The sequence below is a fragment of the Astatotilapia calliptera genome, chromosome 23 (assembly GCF_900246225.1).
Source record: "Astatotilapia calliptera chromosome 23, fAstCal1.2, whole genome shotgun sequence".
NCBI classification, from domain to species: domain Eukaryota; kingdom Metazoa; phylum Chordata; class Actinopteri; order Cichliformes; family Cichlidae; genus Astatotilapia; species Astatotilapia calliptera.
The window spans coordinates 36,420,826-36,443,436 of NC_039323.1; the positions used below are offsets into that span (position 1 = coordinate 36,420,826).

General features: G+C 41.2%; 1 protein-coding gene across 1 annotated transcript in view; it reads right to left on the bottom strand.

The window, feature by feature from the left end:
• Positions 1-300: 300 nt before the first annotated feature.
• LOC113016344 (rho GTPase-activating protein 6) overlaps positions 301-22,611 on the bottom strand; it is a 135,368-nt gene continuing 113,057 nt past the window's right edge. The window contains 16 exon segments of the mRNA XM_026159113.1: positions 301-3,008; positions 3,010-3,060; positions 3,063-3,287; positions 3,289-3,644; positions 5,175-5,246; positions 5,406-5,635; positions 5,731-5,822; positions 7,996-8,175; positions 10,833-10,981; positions 11,075-11,225; positions 12,688-12,743; positions 13,783-13,978; positions 14,075-14,203; positions 14,341-14,489; positions 16,980-17,051; positions 20,791-20,950. Of these exon segments, the coding sequence (XP_026014898.1) occupies positions 2,922-3,008; positions 3,010-3,060; positions 3,063-3,287; positions 3,289-3,644; positions 5,175-5,246; positions 5,406-5,635; positions 5,731-5,822; positions 7,996-8,175; positions 10,833-10,981; positions 11,075-11,225; positions 12,688-12,743; positions 13,783-13,978; positions 14,075-14,203; positions 14,341-14,489; positions 16,980-17,051; positions 20,791-20,950 (2,355 nt within the window). The 3' untranslated portion in view covers positions 301-2,921.

Sequence of the window (22,611 nt, forward strand, 5' to 3'; positions counted from 1 at the left end):
GACTGCAATGTATCTTGCCATCCCCAGTGTGTGAATGTGTGTGTGAATGGGTGGATGACTGAATGTGTAAAGCGCTTTGGGGTCCTTTGGGACTAGTAAAACGCTATACAAATACAGGCCATTTACCACCTTTTCCATAAAATATTACACTGTGTGCGTATATCTGTGTAAAAGACTAGATTGTAAAATACTATTAAAAAAATACTGTTCCATGATAGAAGCAAGCAACTGAACAACACTATCGTGGATAACAACATGCTACACCACAGCATGCTATATAATAGAAATGCACAGCAGTTGTAAACTTTGTCATATTTAATTCCATTGTAGCATACTGATGAGGACTCGCAGTACAAAAAGCAAATACCAGACATTCCATTACAACTTGGACCCAGTAAACCCCACCAAAATATAAAAACAGAACACAACAGCACAACGTTTCTTGGAGTTACAACGTGACATCGACAAGACAAACATCTCGATCTGGGGAAAGCCAAGACCATGGTGGTTACTGAAGAACTGCCTCTTTTCTGAATAAAACTTGTTATATTGTATTTTGATATTACAACACTCAAGAGAAAATAAAATAATACAGAAGATTCACAATGAACCTTAAGCACTGCATGGAGAAACAGCTTTAAAAAGCAAGACCTATGGCACATTTATTTCCTGACATAGATTTGCATGTTTTCACAAAAATATAATCACAAGCTTTGATTTTAAACTGAGTACAGATGGACAGATGGATTCCCATGGATATTGTGAAGTGTAAGAGCAGCAACAGGCTAACGTACAGAGTCTATCAACAGATGGCGCCATAGGCCTTTCCACAATCCGTGCATTTCTTGCACGTGTGAGAGGCTTGTTCCCATTGACTTGTCAATGTTTAAGAAAATAAAATGTGATGATGATTCATAGTCCATCTTCCTATTTAATGCTGAAGTGGCTCCATATAAGCAAATATTACACCTTAAGATGAGAAAATGTGAAATATTTGCCAGCAAATACCCACTTGACTACGACATTTGAGAAGAGTTGGGCAGGTTGGCTGTGGGTGTAGATTATTATAAAAACAGATATTCACAAAGTTGCCTTCAACCTTAATTAGCAACAGCAGTGCCACACAGAAGTGAGAAAACATCACATGAAAGCTTTTTTTCCCCCAGCATAACACTTGGATCACAAAAGCATCATAATTTCTTTTTAGGATTCCTGGAAAAACACATCATTGCTAGTAGACGGGAAATTAGTTTATACCTAGCTGGGATATCCAGCTTGCACCAATGACTTTTTGATCATGTTATGATCTAAGCAACACTTTCAGCAGAAATTCAAATCAAATAATACAATAAATTTTAAGTTTTAAGAAAATTTTGGAGAATAAAAAGACAACATCTGCTCTGTAAAACATTTGTAATGATGGCAAATTTCAACACTTCCAGATTCAACCTTCTGATTCTACATGACTAAGAAATTCTCAGAAAGCTCTGACTGACGTGCACAGTTTTTGTATCAGTGAGAAATGTAATAAATATCCACAAAAAGGTTTAAATGTTCATTAATACATAATTCTAATTTAGCAGTTTTAGGAATGGAAATATGACAACGAATTCCTGTTTCAGTACCGTAGACTTTTATGAAAGCTTCTGAAATATATGCACAAGTTTCATTTTAATGGCCAACAGGGGGCGATAGTGCTGGATTCAAAATAATTTAAAACTGTATGGAAGTCAGTGGGGAAAACACCCTTCGGCTCATTTGATCTGTGGGCTCGGTAAACACTTTTCTAGTTTATGGGCTCATTTGCTAGTTTCAAGTCATTCTTAATGAAACACGATGCCCAGTTTATTAATTATGGTACTTACTAGAGTCAGCCAGTGAGAATGCCCTGTCCCTTTTCTGATGACCTGTCAGTAACGATAACACCTCAGTGAGCGTGTGGTTTCCCTCAGTTTCAGTCAGATCCAATCTTTATTCATAATGTCCAGTTTTGGCAAAAATGCTAACCTGGAGGATTTCAGAGCTAGTGGTTACTTCCATCTATTATTTACAGTTTATGCTTTGTGCTAAAATATGAAATTCTTGATAAAAATGCCAGTAACTTAACTCTTGAGTCTTACAAAAATTAACCAAATGGATGGAATCAACACAACTGAAAAACAATGATCCTTTAGTTTAAAAAGAGAGAGAGATACTTTGGCACATTGTTTCTGCAGTGCAGCAGGTGGCGAGAGCACAAGCAAACTTACAGCAGATTGCTTCATAATTAGGTTTAAGCGTCTTACTGCAAGTGAAGCATTTTACATTCAATATCAAAGACAGAAACAGCAGTCTGACAAACACCAACATCTGGACTGTCGATTAAGGGGCTGGCTTACATTTAGGTAGATACTTTTAGGCAAATTATACACTTTACATATAATATTTAAGCACGTATGTCAACAATTTGTGTATTCATGTACATATATATACAGTCAAAGGTAATCTGACATCAAAAAGCAACTCAACATTTGATCTTTTCAGAAAGATGCCGCTGAATTACATCATTAGTATACACACAACAAGTCTGTAATTAGCAGCAGTTACTAACGCGTACATCTTAGTGTGTGGTGACCAATGTAAAAATGATGAAATTAAAATGTAAAAAACTTAAAAAATGTTTTCCTAATATTCTCCATTGAGATATGAAGACTGATGTCGCTCAAAAATAGAAAATCTGAAAATATTCTGAACGGATTTTTTGAGGTATTTCGGGTAGGCATTTTTAAAAAATGCTCCTAACTAAATGTTGACATAATATATGGGCCAGGAAATTGAGCAACTTTTTTAACATCCGAACAGATCAACAAATACTAGTGGCTCCTGGATGTAAAAGTCTGTTGGAGGCAGCAGCTGCACACGTAAACAACAACGCCACGGCGCTAAGTTGCAGGACAGCACATGATGTTCATAGAAAGCAGGAAATCAGTGAGTGAATGGATGAGAGGGCAGCAGAAATAAAAAGGGAAAGGATAGGGATAAGGAGTGATTGTCATTGGAGGGGTTTGATCTTGTCTTTGATTGGCCAGAAGAGGCTGAGACAGAGTACATTGTCTGAAATCACACCAGAGTTTCTGGCAGTGTGTCAGCATTGTCCGAGGATAGCAGTTGCCATATCTGCCACCGGTCCCTCTGCCACTCCTGCCACTCTGGACTCTGTGCGACCACTGGGACTTCTGTTGTTGAAGCCGAGTTGCTCTGTCCTGCGCTCGACCTCCCGTGTGGCTGCTGAGCCGTCGCAAGCTGAGGGGTACTTTGTGAGCTAGCCAGTCGATGGTGCGCATTATAAGGGGGAGGAGAGCGTCCATCGAGGGGGCCGCCTTCTCCGGTGTTTACTCCGGCTTGAGGTCTGAGGGTCGAGTTAACTCCATGTCCCCTTTGCGAAGTCACAGAAGGGTTGATGTTTAGCTGCAGGCGTGGTCGCCCCTTGTCCGCATGAGGGTTGGTGCACACTCTGGTGACCGGTGGGTGGAGTCTGCACTCGGAGATGTCAGGCGTTGTCTGAGTCCGTTGTACTGCTGTCTGATGCCTGCTATCACTATGGAGTCCATCTAGACCTTCCTGTGAGCTGCGGGAGCTTCCTTCTGACATGTTGCTATGGGAACCTAAGAAGACAGCATCACTTCATCAGTAAGATTGTCAACGAATATTGAGGGAGACACACATCTCCATTTAGTGACTGATATAAAATTGTACAAAGAAATGTAAGAAAGGCTTTTATTAATAATTAATTTTTGTGTTATTGATAATAAACCAAATACTAATTTACTACATAAACCTATTTTTGGTAGATTGAATCACTAGAATTCTCAGTCATCTTATTATAATCATCATCTGTATATGTATGAATATACATATACATACACATTTATGTACATATGTCTGCATGTGTCCTATCTCCTCCTTAATCTTAACAAAACCACATATACACACATATAGTAAGTAATAACATCTATAAGGTTCTAAAAGCCTTTATTATTTAGTATTATTCTCATATGCGGCATCCCCCTGCAAATGCAATGTTATGTTCACGATTTGCAGTTTTTTCATGTGCCACATTCAGTGTACGTTACCCATTCGTAACTTAACGTGTATCCATGATGAGTCATCAGTAAATACAGAACAAAGCCTTAAAAGCACTGGTTTTGGGGGTTTTGTGATGAAACATGGTTGTGAAAGTACAGCCTTATGCAAAAACGTTTCTGGTTTCTGTAGCTTATTTTAAGTTTATCACAACTGAATCGGGGGATGGGGAGTATAATGTGTCATACTTTGAAAACCATGCCCACTGAAAGAGAAAAAGCCACTCAGCCCTATAACTAGGGGCTGACATGCTAAAAAAAATGCCTTTACTTTACTGAATTTTAGGTGTTAAAAAAGTTGCTGCCTTTACCTAAGGTACTTGCCAACACGGTCAAAAGCTAAACGTCAGCTAAACCTATAAAAACATAGTAACTTGAAAATGACAACTGAATATTTGACCTATTATTATTAAATATCAAAAAGTATATAAAGTGTAGAATTCAAAAATTAGAGTCCCCAGTTTTGCCGTTCTTCCTGCTTCCGGCATCTTATGACTTTTAGGTATTGTTTTTGTTTTTGTTTTTGGCTAGCACATGAGGTATTTTTAACCTAAACAAGTCAATAGAAAGCTATGACTACTCTTCCTCTTCCAGTCTGGGTAAAACTTAATGCCACCACCTTTCTTTCTCTATTAAAGCTAAAAATGTATCAAGGTACATGTAGTTTGTGGATGTAGGTTGCTACGCAAGCATCCAAGGATTAGCTAACTCCAAATTTGGCTAGTTTGGGTACAGTACAGTGATAAACCCAGTGTTTCAAAATGCCAGCCCATAAACGAATAGGTATCATCACAGAGACTCTAGCAATCCTTTTATACAGTCAATGGTTAATTAGCTTTTAACCAGGATCGTATGTGCTGCCTGGCTACACAGATAAAACAAACGGTCTGCAAAAAGTGGCCAATTTAATAATATAGAATGTGCTACGTGCTTCAGATCTGTTCCTGTCATGGTTAATAACTAACACCATGTCTCAAGCGCATAGCGCTCTGGCTCATTAGCCACTTGAAACAAAATTTGCAGCGGGCATGGACTGACTTGAAAATTGTTTACCTGTATATGTTTGATTCTTGAGTGCCGATTTCAGAGTACTGTGCCATGTGCCCCAAATGTTAGCATGTTCTTCTGAAAAAGGCACAAGAGAGGTCAAATTCCTGCCACTTCTGAGTTATACAGAACATTTATTATGAGACATGTTGCTGATACCCAAGAAGAAAGGCCAAAGTGTGATAACACGTGCTAATCACCTATCTCTGTAAATACCAGACATTGTGCATCTCTCACCTTTATAACCCCAAGTGACAGCTCCGCTCTGCCCCACTAGAGAGTACTGTTCTGGGACGCGGTAGAGCTGCTCACTGGCTGGGCTCCCTGGTTCCCCTCTGCGCTCACTCAGGACCGGGGAGTTGTTATCATAAGGGGACACTTCACCACTCGACGCCTTGTTGGAGTCGCTGGACGAATGCCGCTCGCTCAGGACGAAGGGCTCCTCTGGCTGTAACAGGTCCGGACTCCTGCGGGAGGAAAAAAATAATTAAAATGGGTTCAAATAGTCGGAGATTGAAGGAAAGGGAAACACAAGACTAAGCGCTCTATAGGTGTAACTCACTGAGATGCTTTTCTCCTCAGAAGGTAGTCGACCACATCTGGATCGGTCTCCAAAAGGCTCATTAAAACTTCGTTTTGCAGATCAGGAGGAACCTACATAAAACAACGTAAGCAAAATAACTGAATACTTAACATCCACCCACCGATGCTGCATTTATCTTCTAAAGAATGGTCAGATCCTTGTAGTCCTTTCTACTGCAAGGATATCAAAATGTACTGGATTTCTAGTAATGAAAACTTTATTTTTCCCTTTTCCTTGCCTCAGTATGATGGGAAGAAACGATAATAAGTTAATGATGTGCCTCGTTACCTTCATTTCCAGTGGACTTCTTAATCTGATCTTCTAATTAGCTGATTTTTATGCTTATCAGACATGCGGATTAAGATGAAGAGCACCGTCCAAAAACCTAATGTCTGCAAATGACTCCCATCCTGAAATGCTTTGAAAGTAAATGTCGCTCACTAACAAATTCAGACATAAGCAGGTTACAAAACAACTTGCAGATGTCATTCATAGAACTTGAGCTGCCTACAAATCTGTTTTTACTCTCTAAGACGCGCAAGTCAGTCCCAATTCACTTTATGCGATTAATGGCTCTTCATTGGCTTACTGCAGGAATGTAAGCCTCCGTGGCAGATTACGAAACATTAGAGTTTCAAAGTTGCGGACCTGAAATGACCCAAACTGTTTTCCCGTTTGAGGGACAGAAAAGAACAAAAGCAACTGATGAGGCAGTAATCTGTGTAATACTGTGACCTCTTCTGACAGCAAATAAAAGATTTAATGCATGAATGTTCGGCTTTTATTTTGGAAAAACAGGTTCAAGTATCTGGATGAAAACTTTAAGATGTTTTTGATTCGTCTACATATTTGTTTTTTTGCTTTTTTGTTTTTCTAAATTTTTACTTTATCTCATCTTTTCCTTCTCGTCTGTCTCATTACCAAAGGCTAAATTCCATTTTCATCAGCACACAAGACACAACAGAGAAGATTTTCATCCTATCCTGTGCTAGGGCCTTGAGCCACCCCCTCTCTTCTAATGGCCACCACCTTTTTTTTTTCAACCAGCATGAACTCCCTAGTCGTCAGTAGTCTTCAGGAAGAGTTCTCCAGGCTTTTTGAAGGACATTCAAAGCTCTTCTTTAGATGTTGACTGCCTTTTATGTGATCTCCCCCAAAAGAAATTAGGCACTTGGTGGATCTGTGGTGCCTGATTGGGCATTTAAGAGGGGTTGTGGTCCAGGGTGGCTTGGGCCTCTTCATCATGTGGTGGGGGCTCTGCCAGGGTTTGGGTGGTTCTCCAGGGTCTGTGGCCCCATCTTCGGCTTGTGCTGAGGGAGCCAGCCTCCGGCGGGGTTGGCTGCTCGCTGCCTCTGGTCCCCTGACACCTCCATCCCACCCCAGAGCTTCGTCTGGGGCCTCCCTCTTCTCTAGGCTGGGGTGGATGCATTGTTGTTGTCGGGACGTGTGGCCCTGGATCTTCAGTTCACTTGTGTGCCGTGGACAGCTGGGGCCTCCTGGGTCTTTCCCTATATGCCTCTGCCTCTAAGTCGGGTAGCATTATTGCAGTCTCTCACCCTCATTTTTCAAGCATGGTCTGTGACAAACACTCACACACAGACACTCACAGCCTCTTTCTCTATCTCACGCACATACACACACACACAGCAAAATTGTATATTTGTTTGTGTACCCCCCTCTGTTTTGCCTTTTTGGTGCTGTGTATCATATGATTGTGCCTTTAAACAGAAGCAGCAGTTGGACACCCTGCTTACTTCACCCTCAACTTTTTCTCGCCCTTTTCTTTTTCTATTTCTCTGCTTTTTTCTCTTATCTTTCACTAGTCTGGCTTTTATCCTCTGTCTGCTCTAGAATAACATCCACAGGACCTACAGAGCAGGCAACCATACACCGTATGGTTGGTGAGCAGTAGGGCTGGGTTTGAGTCTGACCCGTGGCCCTTTGCTGCATGTCTTCCCCTCTCTCTCTCCCCGCTTTTCCTGTCTATCTACATTATCTGTAGCCAATAAAGGCTAAAAGACCAAAAAAATAAATTTTTTGAGAAAATTGTCAAGTACAAGGGCTGAACTGAAAATGCGTGGAAAAAGCAGCCGAAGTCCAAATGAAACTCAGGGAACTATTGCTCAAGACCACTTAAAAAAATGACAACAAAGATTGGCGGCTTGGAAGCAAAATAAAAAGAAATGGAGGGTTGCTCAAGACTTTTGCACAGTATTTTATTTTTAGAAATCTTCAGCGACTGACCATGAAGAGTGCTTGGTAGCTGGCGATCATCTTTTCCAGCACGGCGATGACGGCCGTGCTCTCCTCAGCCCTGGCTGAGCTCTGGACAGTGAACTCCTTGTCTGTGCTCTTCTGCTTGTGGAGGAGGTTGGGACCAAAGATGGTGGCAAGGTTTAAAGCTGTCATCTTGTTCCCTGTGATCTGGGACACAAATGTACCAACCTATTAATAATGGCTCACTCAGTAATTCCTCAGGCTCAGTCTTTTACTATTAATTTAAATGAACTGCAACCGTATGGTAGGCCAAACTAATGAAAAAAAAACATTTTTTTCAATACAATTCAGTTATATTATATTTATATAGTGCCAAATCACAGTAACAGTTGCCTATGCGCTGTATACTGTAAGGTAAAGACCCGACAACAACAGAGAGAAACTCCAACTATCAAACAAGCCCCTTTGAACAAACACTTGGCGACAGTGGGAATGAAAAACTCCCTTTTACCAGGAAGAAACTTCCAGCAGAACCCGTCTTTTTTTTAATAATAAATTTTAAATACGATTTCATGAACTAGAGACATTTTTGTTTTTCAAAGGGTGAGAAATAACAGAAAAATTCGGAATGCCTATTTATTAGAGTAACAACTTAATGGACAGCATCAAAGTTTACATAGAAGATTAATGATTAGTTGTACTCAATACAACACGGAAGACTCGGAATGGTGTTGAGGTGAGGTCGAGGGGTTGAGTTATGTGCTACTTTAACAACAGTCGCCATGCGTGCATGCCATGTGTTTCCTTTGTGTTCCCCCTTGTGTTCTTGTCTCCTGCCCGTTTTTCCGGTCTATTGGGTTTTTCTCTGGGTCCCCACCACTACTGTGCTGGCGTTTGGCTATGTATCTACTTCAAGTAGACGTAAAAGCTGCGCGCCATTCAAATGCTAAACAAACCAGTTTATATCATCAAACACTCACATATCAAAAGTGCTGACAAACCCAAGTTTTAGCTAGAATATTTCAGTAGATGGGTCTGTGTGTTTGCATATGTGTGTGTTTTACCTGGTGTATTAATGCAGGTATGATTACAATATTTGTGATATTTAATTTCCATCCATTTTCCATTTGTTTTGAAATTCAAAGAGAAAAACAATTTTTAACAGATAAAGGGCAAAGGCCGCATCACAGACACCAGGGACAATTTTCTCATTTCTCTTCCATATTAGGAGATTTTTTTTTTTTTAATAATTCCAAAAGAACTGCAGAAATTATCTTCTGTAATAACACAGACTTGGGAGTTCTTCCTCCCACTTTCTCCTCCCTCTCACATTACCATCTCTCATCCATTCCTTTGGAAAATCTCCCTTCCAACTTCTGTGCTGTGTTTCTTATCAACCCCCACCCCTCTGCTTTTTGTCACTTTAAGCTGAAGATAGATGAAAAGTAGCATCATGGGGGTTTCTGAACACGAAGCGCAGGCGAGCACGACAGCTGTCTCTGGCTTTCTCTGGGTTGTGTAATAGTGCATGTACTTTTGGACAATCGACATCTAAAATTAAAAGTCATTTAAAGCTTTGACAGCTTTTTAAAAAACAAATTTTCCTTTTTTTCCTTTTTTTTTTTTAAATATTTCTTGTTGAGTTTCCTCCCTTTTCCACTCCCAGTCCCAGCACAGAGACGAGAACCACAAAGCAGCCAAGGAGTGCTGATATTTTCCTAGATGAGCTTGAAGCAATCCGACTTCCTGTCAGAGTTGCGGACAGAGATACTAGAGCCACGAAGGAGGAATCATACGCATCGATGTTTGGGTTCATCCTCTTGTGTATATAGACACACAGAGACAACAAAACAAAAATCCATCTGTGCGAACGTGTGCGCCAAAAAAGCACTTTTTCACACGTAAACACAGCAACAAACATTCTCCTGCAAAAGATAATGAAAGTATGCATCACCAGAGACAATAAACTTTCTTTCTCAGTGCACATACACAGATGTCTTCAGAAGTTTCCATACAATCATTATGGACATGAATGTCATGGTAATTTGGGGCTTTTAATGATTTCTTTGAACTGTTCTTTTTCCAGGAGGGATTGTTATACATATATCTTGGATTTTCTCTAATCCACACAGGGTCAAAGGTATACATACAGGATCAAATTCACCCCCCCCCACTAATATTTTGTAAAATGTCTTTTAGCAAGTTGCACTTCAACCAGGTGCTTTTGGTGACCATCAACACGTTTCTAGCACAATTCTCCCAAGGCCTCATCCCAGTATGAAATGTCCAAAACACCTGGCATAGGAGGTGTCCAGGAGGCATCCCAGTCAGATGCTTAACCACTTCAACTCCTTTTGACACGGTGGCGCATCGGTTCTACTTTTTTGCTTTTTCTGTGAAATTTTGTACCGAAACTATTTTGTACCGAAAGTTCACAAAAAGTGTAATAGGGTAAAATTATTTGATGACCTTTTTTCTCCCAACAATCAAGTCTGAACAGACGTACGTACACTGCAACTTTACTGGCCAAGTGTGCTGGAGAAAGATGCTGAAATTTTTACTTTTGCAGACTTCCTCAACTTGGAGTAGTTGGCCCAGTCCAGTCCCCAGCCTAAATTGCAAAATTTGAGCAAATGCAACGGTTGACACTATCCCCGGATGTTATAATCACTACTAAGCTATTTAGTAATCTTACATCAGTGTTTTTGTAGTGCTTGTGCTGTTTCTGGAACATATGTACAGAATCCACCCACGCAAACTGCTTCCTATGACTTCTTTGGTAATTTCTTCCCAATAAGGTGGAACCAAAATGCCATTAAACCGTCCACAGGCTCTACATTTGGATGTTTCAGCCTGTTGCTCACCTCCTGCCCGTCTTTATCTTGCTGGTCATGGGCATGATCAGCCACAGTGGACAGGAACTCCAGCAGGCGGTGAAGTGTGTCACTATTGCATGCTGGGAGAAGGTAGATCAGCAGCTGAACGACACTCTGCTGCTCATATGAGTCCAACACTGCAGTGCGCAAGGAAAAAAAGGTGTCAACGGGAGGTTAGGAATGAGGAGACAACAGAAGGGAAAGTGGGAGGGGTGCGAAAAGACACTTACATGTGGTGTTAATAAAGGCCGTGTAGAGCTCCTTGGTTAGGAGAGGGTCCGGCAAATCCCTTAGGAACTCCTTCAGCAGAGCAGATACATCGTGAACACTGTACTCCTCGTCTAGCTGCACATCAATGCCACGATCAAACTCTTCTCGCAGCTGAAGGACAACCAAAAACAACAGGCCGAGGGGAAAGAAAGGAAAAGGGGCACTCAGAGACATCCTCTGCACACAACAATGGACATTATTTCTAGGTAGTGCACACACCCACAGAAACTCACTTCCTTCTGGTCCTCCAAGGGACCTGCTCGACTCTCAGCTCAAACTCGTTTTACCAGTACAGATTAAAATCTCTTCCATCTGACCTTTGGATGACTTCTTCAAAATTACAAAGCCTATTTTGTTGCCATGACAATGGGTTGTCTGCACATTCACTAATGTGGTCGTTTTTACACGAAATATACAGCAAATTAAATTAATAAATCCTTTTGTCTTTTACAGTCTGCTAAAATGTGATTGGTCAATAGCACTCAAACTATAGACAGACTACAAATAGAAATTGAAACACTTCCTACACTAAAAAACCTGTGCATTGCTTAAAGACCCTATAGGTAATGGCAACATACTTTATTTTTTAAAAAGCATATATTTTTTTTCTTTTTTTGTTAGCTGGTCTCCATAACAATGATACCGTCAATTTGGAAAAACTCTGATAAAAAAAAACTTATTGTATCACGCGATGAGCCTTCATTAGCCATCACGTGACTTGCAGAACAGGTTGCAAAGTGCAACTTAGCTGATGTACAAACTAGCTAATTGTGCTCTAGAGCGTCGAACATCTGCTCATTGTACCTTAAGCTTAACATTTAGCAAAAATTCTTACGACAAAGCTAGCATTTGTTTCATCTCAGTCACCACACCTCTGCTATGATGGAGACCTGAAAGTCACAGATGTTTTCTCAGAGGCTGTCAGTGAATGAGTAACCTCCCCTCCCTAAGTGCCTTTAGTTTTCTGTAACCGCTACAAGTGCAACTACATGCCAACAAAACACGCAACAGATTATATAAAAAATTATACCACCCACACTGATTGCTCCATTTCGTTTAACCCCGATTTATTCATTCTTTCACTGTGTGTTCATTCGAGTCAAAGGTAACGGATAATGAGCGGTGTAGGAGTTTGTAGAATAACTTCATATTTGCTTGAATAATGAGAATAAACTCTGCTGGATCACTGTATTTGTATACTGTGAGGCTGGAAAATTCAGTAGATCAAGCTTTGCTAGCTTAAATGGCACATTTTAGTGCAATGTGCTGGTTTTAACACGTTCTATTCTTGGCAACAACATTTTGTTTGTTGGTGTTGACTCTTGTGAAAGGAAAGAGAAGTGTGAAGAACATTTCACACCAGAAACTTTCACTTTCTACAAAACAGGCCTCTGATTTATTGTTGGGCTTTTTAGCATGGCGCTTTGCATCTTGTTTGTGGATGTCATAAAATGATACTTTCAAATAAAGGACAATGGGTTACTGATGAGTATAAAACAACCCAATTAAGGCCCTGTGAGAGATGTTATACCACATGAAAGAATATATTTTACTACATGGACAGAATACTGACCTGTCGGACTCTCTTCTTGGAGCTTCCAACTCTAAAGATCCCCACAGTGTGCAAACCTGAAGAATTAAAAGTGCAGATATAAGAGAAATCAGACACGGCTTGGTAAATGTAGAGTCCCAATTCTGAAGAGGCAGGGACACAGAAAACGTATCAAATGTTTAAACTGAGACATTTTACTGTTTTATGAAAAATATCAGCCCATTTTTAATTTGATGCAGCAACACGTCTCAAAAAAGTTGGAATAGTTGCAAGAAAAGGCTGGAAAAGTAACGCTTTTTCAGCTAATTAGGTTAATTGGCAACAGGCCAGTAACATCATTGGGTGTAAAAAGAGAGAGTTTCTTAGTCTGCATCTATAAATTCTGGAAAGATTAATGTTGCTCAATGTGAAATTGTTAAGACTTAGAATTTGTACAAAACTCTGCATGTAAAAGAACAAGGAAAATTTACTGGATGCTGGATGCCCCTGAACCTTGTGCCCTCAGGTGATACTGCATTAAAAAAACTGTATTATTCTGTGTTGGAGTGCATGAGCTCAGGAACACTTGCAGAAATGCTTATACAGGTTTTAAATCAACACATGCTCCCATTCAGATAACATCTTTTTCAAGGAAGCCCTATTCATAATAAATTCATAATTCAGGAAGAGGATCCATATGCTGTATTTATTACAACAGCATGGCGTCAAAGTAGAAGTGTCTGGATGCTGAACTTGCCTGCCTGAAGTCCAGCTGAAAACATTTAGGGTATCGTAAAACAAAACATACGACAAAGAAGAACCAAGTTTGAACCAGCAACTGGTCTCCTCAGTTCCCAGACATTTACAGACTGTTGTTAAAAGAACAGGTAATGCTACACAGTGGAAAACATGGTCCGGTCCCTACTTTTTTAAGGCATGTTTCTGCCATCCAAGTCAAATTGATGTTGCTTGTTTTCCCCTAAATAGTACATTTTCTCAGTTTAAACATTAAATATGTATGTTCTATCATGGTTAAAATATGGGTTTATGAGATTTCCTGTGTTCTTTTTTTATTTACATTTCAAACAGGATCCTGATTTTTGGGGGGTTTGTTTAAGCGATTAAGCAGCTGCTCACCATATTTTTCGATGTGCTGACAGCAACTATCGACGACACGTGGCACCTGACGGTAAATGGGATTCAGGCTCAGCCTTTTGTCCCTGTGCTTCTCTTTTTTACTCGGCGTTTCAGCTGGCAGAGAGAGCTGCAGCGCCTCAAGCAAGCGGGACTGGTTGTCGTCTAGGTCTGTGATGGAGTCCACTGACATGCCTCCCTAGAGGATAATCAACAAACCCGGCTGAATAGAAAAAAAAAACCTCCACTTGATCTGTGCGGGCGGCTCAGGCTATGATGAATTTCAATGCCTCACCCTCCTCCGCGCTCGTGGGGCAGCTTCAGGGGTGTTGGGCGATGTTGACTCATTAGCCGTTTCTGATGTGGAACTTAGCGACGAGTTACTGCTGGATAACTCCTTGTTGGACGGCCGCTTGGTGGCAAACTGCAGGACACATGATTTAAGAATTCAGTCTATTCTCTGGAGTGCAAATACATTTGTCCCAAATGTTCCCAAGATTGAAGATGGGAATTACAAGACTGAACACACAGAAGGAGAGCCATACAGACGAGCTGACGGACCTGTAAAATGGACGATACGAGGTCTGAGGAGTCTTTGTGCTCCTCCCGCTGTGGAGGGTCCTGACGAAAAGAATCCTGTCGCTGCCTTTGAGCTCTGTCGTTGGCGATGACCTGGGACAGGGGTATACTAAAGGCCTGGGGTATGAATTCTGTGAAAAAGAGCCAAAAGATGTTGGAGGACGAGAGAGGGAAAAACAGGAAAGAAAACAAAAAAAAAGGTTAGGGTAACTGAACTAATATTAGCTCCATGAAGAAATGGGAAAAAGAAGCTCCTTACCAACATCCAAAAATAGCTCTTCAGCATAAACAGTTAACAGCTTTATCACTTCTGCTGCAGCCTGCCTTTTACACACATGCAATGGAGGCATCTCAAACCACATTAACTATATCAGTAAAACTTTTACGGCACTACTAAAGAACTACATCTGTTTTCCAAAATAAGACATCACAGAAAGTCAACCGACGTAAATCCGGCTACAACAGCCCACTAATTCTAGGGGCCTTTGACAGAAATAACACAACTTTGATGACGCTCACCCACGACGAGGTTAACTTCAGTTGGTGCGCAGCTTTGACACATACTCGATATGAATAATGGTTACTTGTTATTCCTTTGCTCCTTTTACCCTAGTCTTACATAAGCCCAGAATTCAGTGATGGTACAACTGCAAAATAGCAACCCTGCATTCACGTGCTCCTCTGATGGTCCAGTTGTAACGCTGCCTCTCGGAATATGTCGTTTGCTGTGACGGATTGTGCCGTTTCTGCAAGCAGAGCTGGCACAGAGAAATGCTTGGTGGTCATGCCGACAGTCAGCATCCGATGAGTCAGGCTAGATTTTCGCTTTAACGTTTTTAAAGTTTAAAACAGTCATCAGCTTCTCATGTACTTCTGATGGATGCACACATGCGAGGGCCCAATTACGTGCAGTGCTGCCTTCAGAGAGGAATTATGTCATACTGGGCTATTGCAGGCTATATATTCCATTTACACACAATCCTAAGGGCTGAGCCAACAGCTGAGGGGGGGAGGAAGAAAAAAAACTTGTCCAGCTGTGCGGTGTGTGTGTGTGAGAGAGAGCCGGAGTGAAGAAAAGAGGCAAAGGAAGACAGAGGAGAGGGAAAGCAAAATGTAGTCCACAACCACAAGTGAAAGGCTGTGGTTTATGAACAACACTGTGGCACAAAGAGTTTGCTCTACAGTCGCTTAAATATCCAACACATACACAAGCACACGTGCTTATATCCAGTCTCTAAACCCCATAACATAGACATGATGAGCAGCTAAACCATGTTCATCAAGCCATGTCAGATATTTATAAATCTTCCATTTTCAGACCTTTGGCGTCTCAGGAACACACACTTGATTTTCAGCACTTGGTTTTTCACGTCACCAGTGACAACTGGTCTAAGTTCATGCAGGAGTCATCTCACAGCTTCAGGAAGTAGTAAATGCTCAACTCAGCACAATACAGCAAGACATAGTTGAGACCAATTAGTGTGTCTTTTCCTTAGAATGACAAGTTGCTGGATGTTGTCTGAGGTAAAACATCCGCTTTTAACAAAAGAGACTGTAGCAGCTATTAATCCATTTGCAACTGCAGTTTTGGCTGGTGTTTGACCATCACATGTCTACAGATCAGATTACTGCCGCAGCATCACCAGAGACACAATTTTCTTTTTCCCCCTCTGTTTCTCTCTTGCAGAGAGGACTTAGAATCCTTTTGTGCTTGAAACCATGCATAAATCAAGCCTTCTGGGCTCAGTTCAAAGCTAAGCCCACCATGCACCACCACCATGATAACAACCGGACTTATAACGCTATATTACTTATAACATCTGACAGACGTTATAAGCAATAAGCGTTGATCGAAGCATGTGCATTATTTACATGCCAACCTAACACTCACTCTCGAAAACCTGGAAAAAATGTACATTTTTGTGTTTTGGCTGCTGTTTTGCATCTTTTAACTATGCACTGCCATGCTGGCTTTAGCAGTTACGAGTAAATTTATTGTGTTTTTTGTTTCTGATTTAAAAAGCTTTATAAACTCAGGTGTGTTTTTCATTCAGGAGGTTGACTCCAAATGCCACCCCATAGACTCCTAGGTTAAAATGTCCAAATTTACAGTGGAAATAAACATGTTTTCTTGCTGCTAGTCACCCTAGTCATTACTAATTAGCTAGTAATTAGCTTTGTTCATATATCACCTTAACAGTAGCACTTTTCCTTATCATTAAGTGTTCTCACACCTTCTGTAACAAGATCCCATTTTCATTTTACAGTTCACTTCGCTCTCCACTTTATTGTCTTAGACTATGTTTTTTGCTCTTCCTGCCAAATATGCAGGGTTTGCTTAGCGCAGCACAGTGGCTGATCCTCAGAGCCAGTCCCCTTACAAGGAGTCGCTCCACTAAAGCTAAATATAAACTGTAGAAGTCCAGTAAACAGAAACTGTTTTTGTAACCTCCCTGTTCACCTGCTCGAGGGGTGGAGACCACAGACTGGACCCCTATGTCTCACTAGTTGGGTGGAGGGAGGGAGGGGGGATGGAGACAGTCGTGACAACACCTGAAGGCAAAGAGACGCAGAGGGAAATGGCAAAATATCAGAGTGGGTGTTAAAAGAAGTTGGCGTACCTTTGTCTTTGTTTTTCTCTTTTGCGAGCGAGTCCAACTTCCTTCTCAGCGACTTTTTCCTCTTCTGTCCATCTGCACATGGGGGGAAAAAGGGCCAAAATAAATCACCTGAAACAAACGATTCCCATATCTGCTCTTTCTTATCTGGATTATTATATTTAATAAGCTTATGTCAGGAATGCAGACATGAATTAACTTCTGTGGTGGGGGAGGGAGGTGAGGTATCCATGCACTCAAATCCATTTAATGGAGCTGTCAGACAGGGTCAGCAACAGTAGTAGTCAGCACAGGAAAAAATGACTGTGAAAACACATTAAATCACTTATAGTTTTTATCTAAATTACCAAGTATATGTAAGGCTTTTCTTACCTCAGACAGCAGTACATGTCACAGCACCATATATGGGCGCATATACACATTCTTAGCCTGGTTTATCTTAATAAAAAACCTTTTCTGCATTAAGAGCACAGCATTGCCCCCATTCACTGCATTTACTTTCATAGTGATCTTTAGAGAAGCAGCTGATGGGCTTTAACTTAACAAAAAAAAAAAAAATCTCCATCCTAAAAAGGACATCAATGTCCACATGTGAGCTTTCCATCGAGGTATTTCACCGCAATTCTTTGAAAAGAGGAAGCCGTTTTGTCGGCCGTCAACATGATGAATGGCTCCTGAATTTGTTGACTGATGATCAGGAAACTGTGGAAGCTGCGCCACGTGAGACTTGAAAGTCTTGGGATCTTCATCTTGTGGCGAGGAATGTCAGTTTTGTGGAAACCTCAGCAACTTTTAATGTTATCGTTCTGTCACTCTGCTATAAAAATGCAGTCCTTTTAACACGTGAGATCTTTCTGGGCTAATTCGCGGAGCCTCGATCTGCTGGTGTAGCAACCTCGGTTTGAACCGCAGATGTTCCCTTACAGCTGTGTCAAATGAGTCACTTGGAGGGGGGATGAGGGAACTGCATCCAGTGCACATAATGTGCTTGATGGTGGTGCTGGCAGCTTATGTCAGGTTTCTAATCCATTTAACCTGGCCTGAAACTTTAAGCGCAGCAGAAGCACAAAGTCTGGGAGAAAAGTAGGTGAAAACAGTGAGGGGCGTGAGACACCGCGAGAAAGAAAGCAGATGTTGTGATTGAAAGCGGGGGCAGCAAGAGTGAGAAGGGAGAGGAAGACAGAGGAAATGGTTTGGATTTTTGACAGATGATTTCCAAAAGCCTTGCGGAAATCCCCCCGAAAACGGCACACTCCTCTCCTCAGCTCGCAACCAGTTGTGAAGTCGTACGATGAACCTTTGGTGCCTTTTTCTCATCCCATCCCTCCTTGTCTTCCCAGCTTCTGTCCTCCTTTAATCCTCTCCTTGTTCTCGAAGAAACCCTAGAAACACGAGCCCTGCCTCTCGGATAAATATCAGACACAAAACGCACGTTATAGCGGAGCCGAAACAGCGATCGGGCGCGCACACAAAATCTCACACAGTTGAAATATTTCTCTTGCTTCCACATGGCGGCCGTCAGGGGCTCTGGAATTCATAAGCAACGCAGACAAGTACGTATTAAATCATGCTGGGGAGAGGTTTAACCTTCAGCTGGAATGCAAGCCCCGGATAATCCACTCACTGCACTATAGTGCTGCTATGGCACCCACTCAACTGATATAGTGCACAATGCTACCCTCACTGTGCCCCTTTGTGCACCTTAGCTTGTAGCAGAAACAGATTCAAAATTCAGATGTCATATGATATTGTGAGTTTTAGCTGTTATTTTTATTGATTATTACCTTGCAAGACTAAAGTAACTGTAAAGAACAGCAGAATGCAAAAAAAAAAAGTGCTAGCTGCCCCAAAAAGAGTCAACTAAGAAATGTGGGGATTGGTCAATTTTAACATGTGTCTTTTGCATGAGTTAATATGCAAGCTGATGAAACTGAAAGACGAATGACTTCTTAATTGGGTAATCGTGGTGCCCGTGATACTAAAAAAAGTTGATAAAGCAGGGTTGAATTTAGGGACTCGCTACTTTGTGGTTTGTAAGACCTTCCGTATACGTGAGTAACACGACTACTTTAAAAACATTAACAGACCAACTGTTAAAAGACATTGCCCAATCTTTCAAGGCGAGCCTTGACGAATTAGTGGGTGAGGTCATGAAAGCTGCGTTCATGTTATGCAGCCATGTGAAAAATAACATTCAGTGTTGTGAAAAACTAAGCCCAACCCATGATCCAGTAGCTTGTAGAACCAACTTCAGCAGCAATAACTTGAATTAATAATTTTTTGTACATTATCAGCAATATAAAAGACTCTGCTGTAGATTTGGGATCATTGACCTGTTGAATGATTCAATTTCAGTCGAGCTTTAGCCTTCGGACACATGGCCTTTAGAATATGCAGAGAAGTTCATGGTGAGCATAATGACTGCAAGGTGCTCAGAACCCGTGGCTGCAATAGGCAACATAGGATGAATTTGCTTTGATATTCACTCCTGGGAAGATCGTGGCATTATATTAACACATGCTTGAATGCTAAAACTGCTTAAACGTCTGCTTTTATAGAGGGCTTGATGATGATCAGTTAAGCCAGGGGTGTCCAACTCCAGGCCTCGAGGGCCAGTGGGTTTTAGATGTGTCCTTGATCCAACACAGCTGATTTAAAGGCTAAATTACCTCCTCAACATGTCTTGAAGTTCACCAGAAACCTGGTAATGAACTAATCATTTGAATCAGGTGTGTTGACCCAGGGTGATATCTAAAACCTGCAGGACACCAGCCCTTGAGGCCTGGAGTTGGACACCCTTGAGTTAAGAAAATGCATCTAATTAGCAGCACCTGGATGCCACTTCTCCACTTAATTTCTATGGAAACAGTAAAGGTGTACCTAGTTTTAACAGGACTGCATATCTGCGTATTTCTGAACTCCAGACTGATCAACTTCAGGACTACAGAGCTAAAATTACATCACTGACAAGTCCACTTTTAAAAATTCAGTAAGGGTTTACATTTATTAAAATTTGCAAACTTATCTTCCTAAATTGGGTGGGATTATATTTGTTTTCTCTGATATCTACAAAATGATGCATGTGGACATTTTTAGGCTGGGCGAGGCCAGTGGAAAACCACCAACTCCAGCAGTCTCACTGCAGTCTCACTGCAGTGCTCTGTCTGTGTTCGGAAAATGAGAAAATTTGACAAATTAATCCAAGTTTAGCAAAAGCTTAATTATCTGGTTTACAAGAGCAAAACACGGAACAATAAGGTCAACTATATCACTCTTGTGCACACCCTAAGACTTTTTAAATAGCATTTACAGTGGCTGCACTTGGCCTCTGCCACAGCGGAAAGGGAGTTTCATGTCGTTATGAGGACGGGAGGTCAACAGATACCAAGGCGAACAGGAAGCAACCAATCCCTATGTGAAATAAGGCTTATATCTTTCGTGTGTTGTCACAACTTCTCCAAACATAGACCATACACGACTTCCCTTCAATACACTTGAGGGATGTGGTCAGGGACTTGAGCATTGGCTGTACTTTATGGAACAATTAAAGATATCTGGACAAGCTTGCACTACAAACCCAGGTCAAGCATATCAGTTTGTACCGCATGTAACACAGAAGAGTCCTGGAGGCAATAATACATGCATTTGGTTTGGTAACAGTCATATAACTGTCAGGTTCTCAAAACCCTGATGTTATCCAAAGGACTTTGTGAGCTCTGAATGGATTGGATATACTGATTTAAACATAAAAATGATGTGACGCTGTTTAACTCAAGTCTACAGTATGCATTAAAAAGAACAAAACAATCCCCACCTTTTGGCATGGTTATCTGACATCCCAAGTCATAGTCCTGGTGTAAACGGGAGAAGGCCACTTCCTGTAGCCGGGCCCTCTCCAGCTCTGACAGGCTTTGGATGGCAACTGGCATCAGACGCACGCTCCGCCCCGACAGGCTGCTCCAGGTGAAATCCCCCTGGGAAGAACAAGTGAGACAAAACTTATACCAAAAGGAATATTAACAGTATGGGAACATGGAACCATTTCATGTCATTTTACATTGCATTGCTGATTTTTATCGGTTTTCATATAAAGATGCACTAATTTTCAATTTTTATGTTGCAAGTCCAGGTCAGAGAAGTTACGACATAAGTTATCATATGGTTAGGATTAGGGCTGCGGTTGGGGGTTAAATGCCATCCTGTCAGTATCTATGTGTATCGAATATGGTTCCTCGTCAGGTAACTCGATTGTTGATTGAACCCTCCAGTGACAATCCTGTTCTTAACTTTATTCACTTTCCATATAGTATGTTTTCATATGATAGGAGATACAAGTGAATCAAGCAGTCAGCTCAGTGGCTGCATGCCTTTTCTCCTGTCTTCCTCTCCTCTTTCCTATTAAAAGGGAGTTTTTCCTTCCACCTGTCTTCGAGCGCTTGCTCAAAAGAGGTTGCCCGATTGTTGAAGTTTTCTCTGTATTACTATAGGCTCTTTACCCTACAATATAAAGCACAGATTGTTTTGGTGATTTGGTGCTATATAAATAAAATTGCATCATTAAAATATCTTCTATAATTTTGGTGCGCTCCATGTCTGCTTCCACCTCACTAATCTTGCCAACTAACGCTCACTTCACCGGGTTTTCCTCTCCTGCTTTACAAAGCACACTTTAGCAATGCAAAACAGAGCTGTTCTTCTTTGATGTGGTCAGCCAACTTGTGATGAAGTCGGGCTCACAGACGCAAAGAGCCAGGCAGCAGCAAGCTGCAGAAAAGAAGCAGAGGTGTGAGGTGTGGACTAATTTGTAGATTTACAGAAGGTTTTAATCTATTCGAGGAGAAGGACCTCTAAAACCTTTTTACTTGGGTAAAATGTCTTGATCCCTGATTGCGTATGGAAATAATTAAGTCTTATGGGACTTAGTTTATTTAGCACCAAATGTTTAAAAACTAATGAATGTGAAGCTGATTAAACCTACTGTACTGCTGATGTAGCCTACAAAGACGAATAAAGACACCACGTGCTTTGGAAGACACTCCTCTATTCTAGCTCTAAGGAGCAATTGGGGACATCTTAAGCTGGCCCTATACTGATGGATCTACAATATGTGCCCTGGATTCAAAATGAGCATATTTACCTTCCAGGTTGGGCTTTATCTGCGATCAGGATGAAACTGAACTGATGTAAAACGTAATTAAATACTGGAGATTCTGAGACAGCATTGGTTTTGAACGTTTCAGCCACCTGAATATCAATTCATGCATTCCTCTGTGTCAATTTACCTAATGTCTTAACCAGACTGAGGGCTTAACAGTGTGCAATGTGTCTGCATTTATGCAAGAATGAGCATTTTCTTTTTCTTATTAGATCCCTGTTTAAATTTTCATCTGATTGATGTTTACCCATGGTATGTAGAAGAAAAATGAGACACCATGAAGACTTAACTTTTCATATTTGGGCCTCTATCAACAATATTTTCCTGAAGCCATTCAACCCTCCCTGCTGTCAGCTCGCTTGTTATTTGACCCCAGTCAGTGCAGTGAGGCAACAGAGCCATCATTCAGCCATGGAAGGAAAACATGATGTGGATACAGGCAACCTGGAGAGCCAAATGACTTTGTGTGCGAGTGAGCGA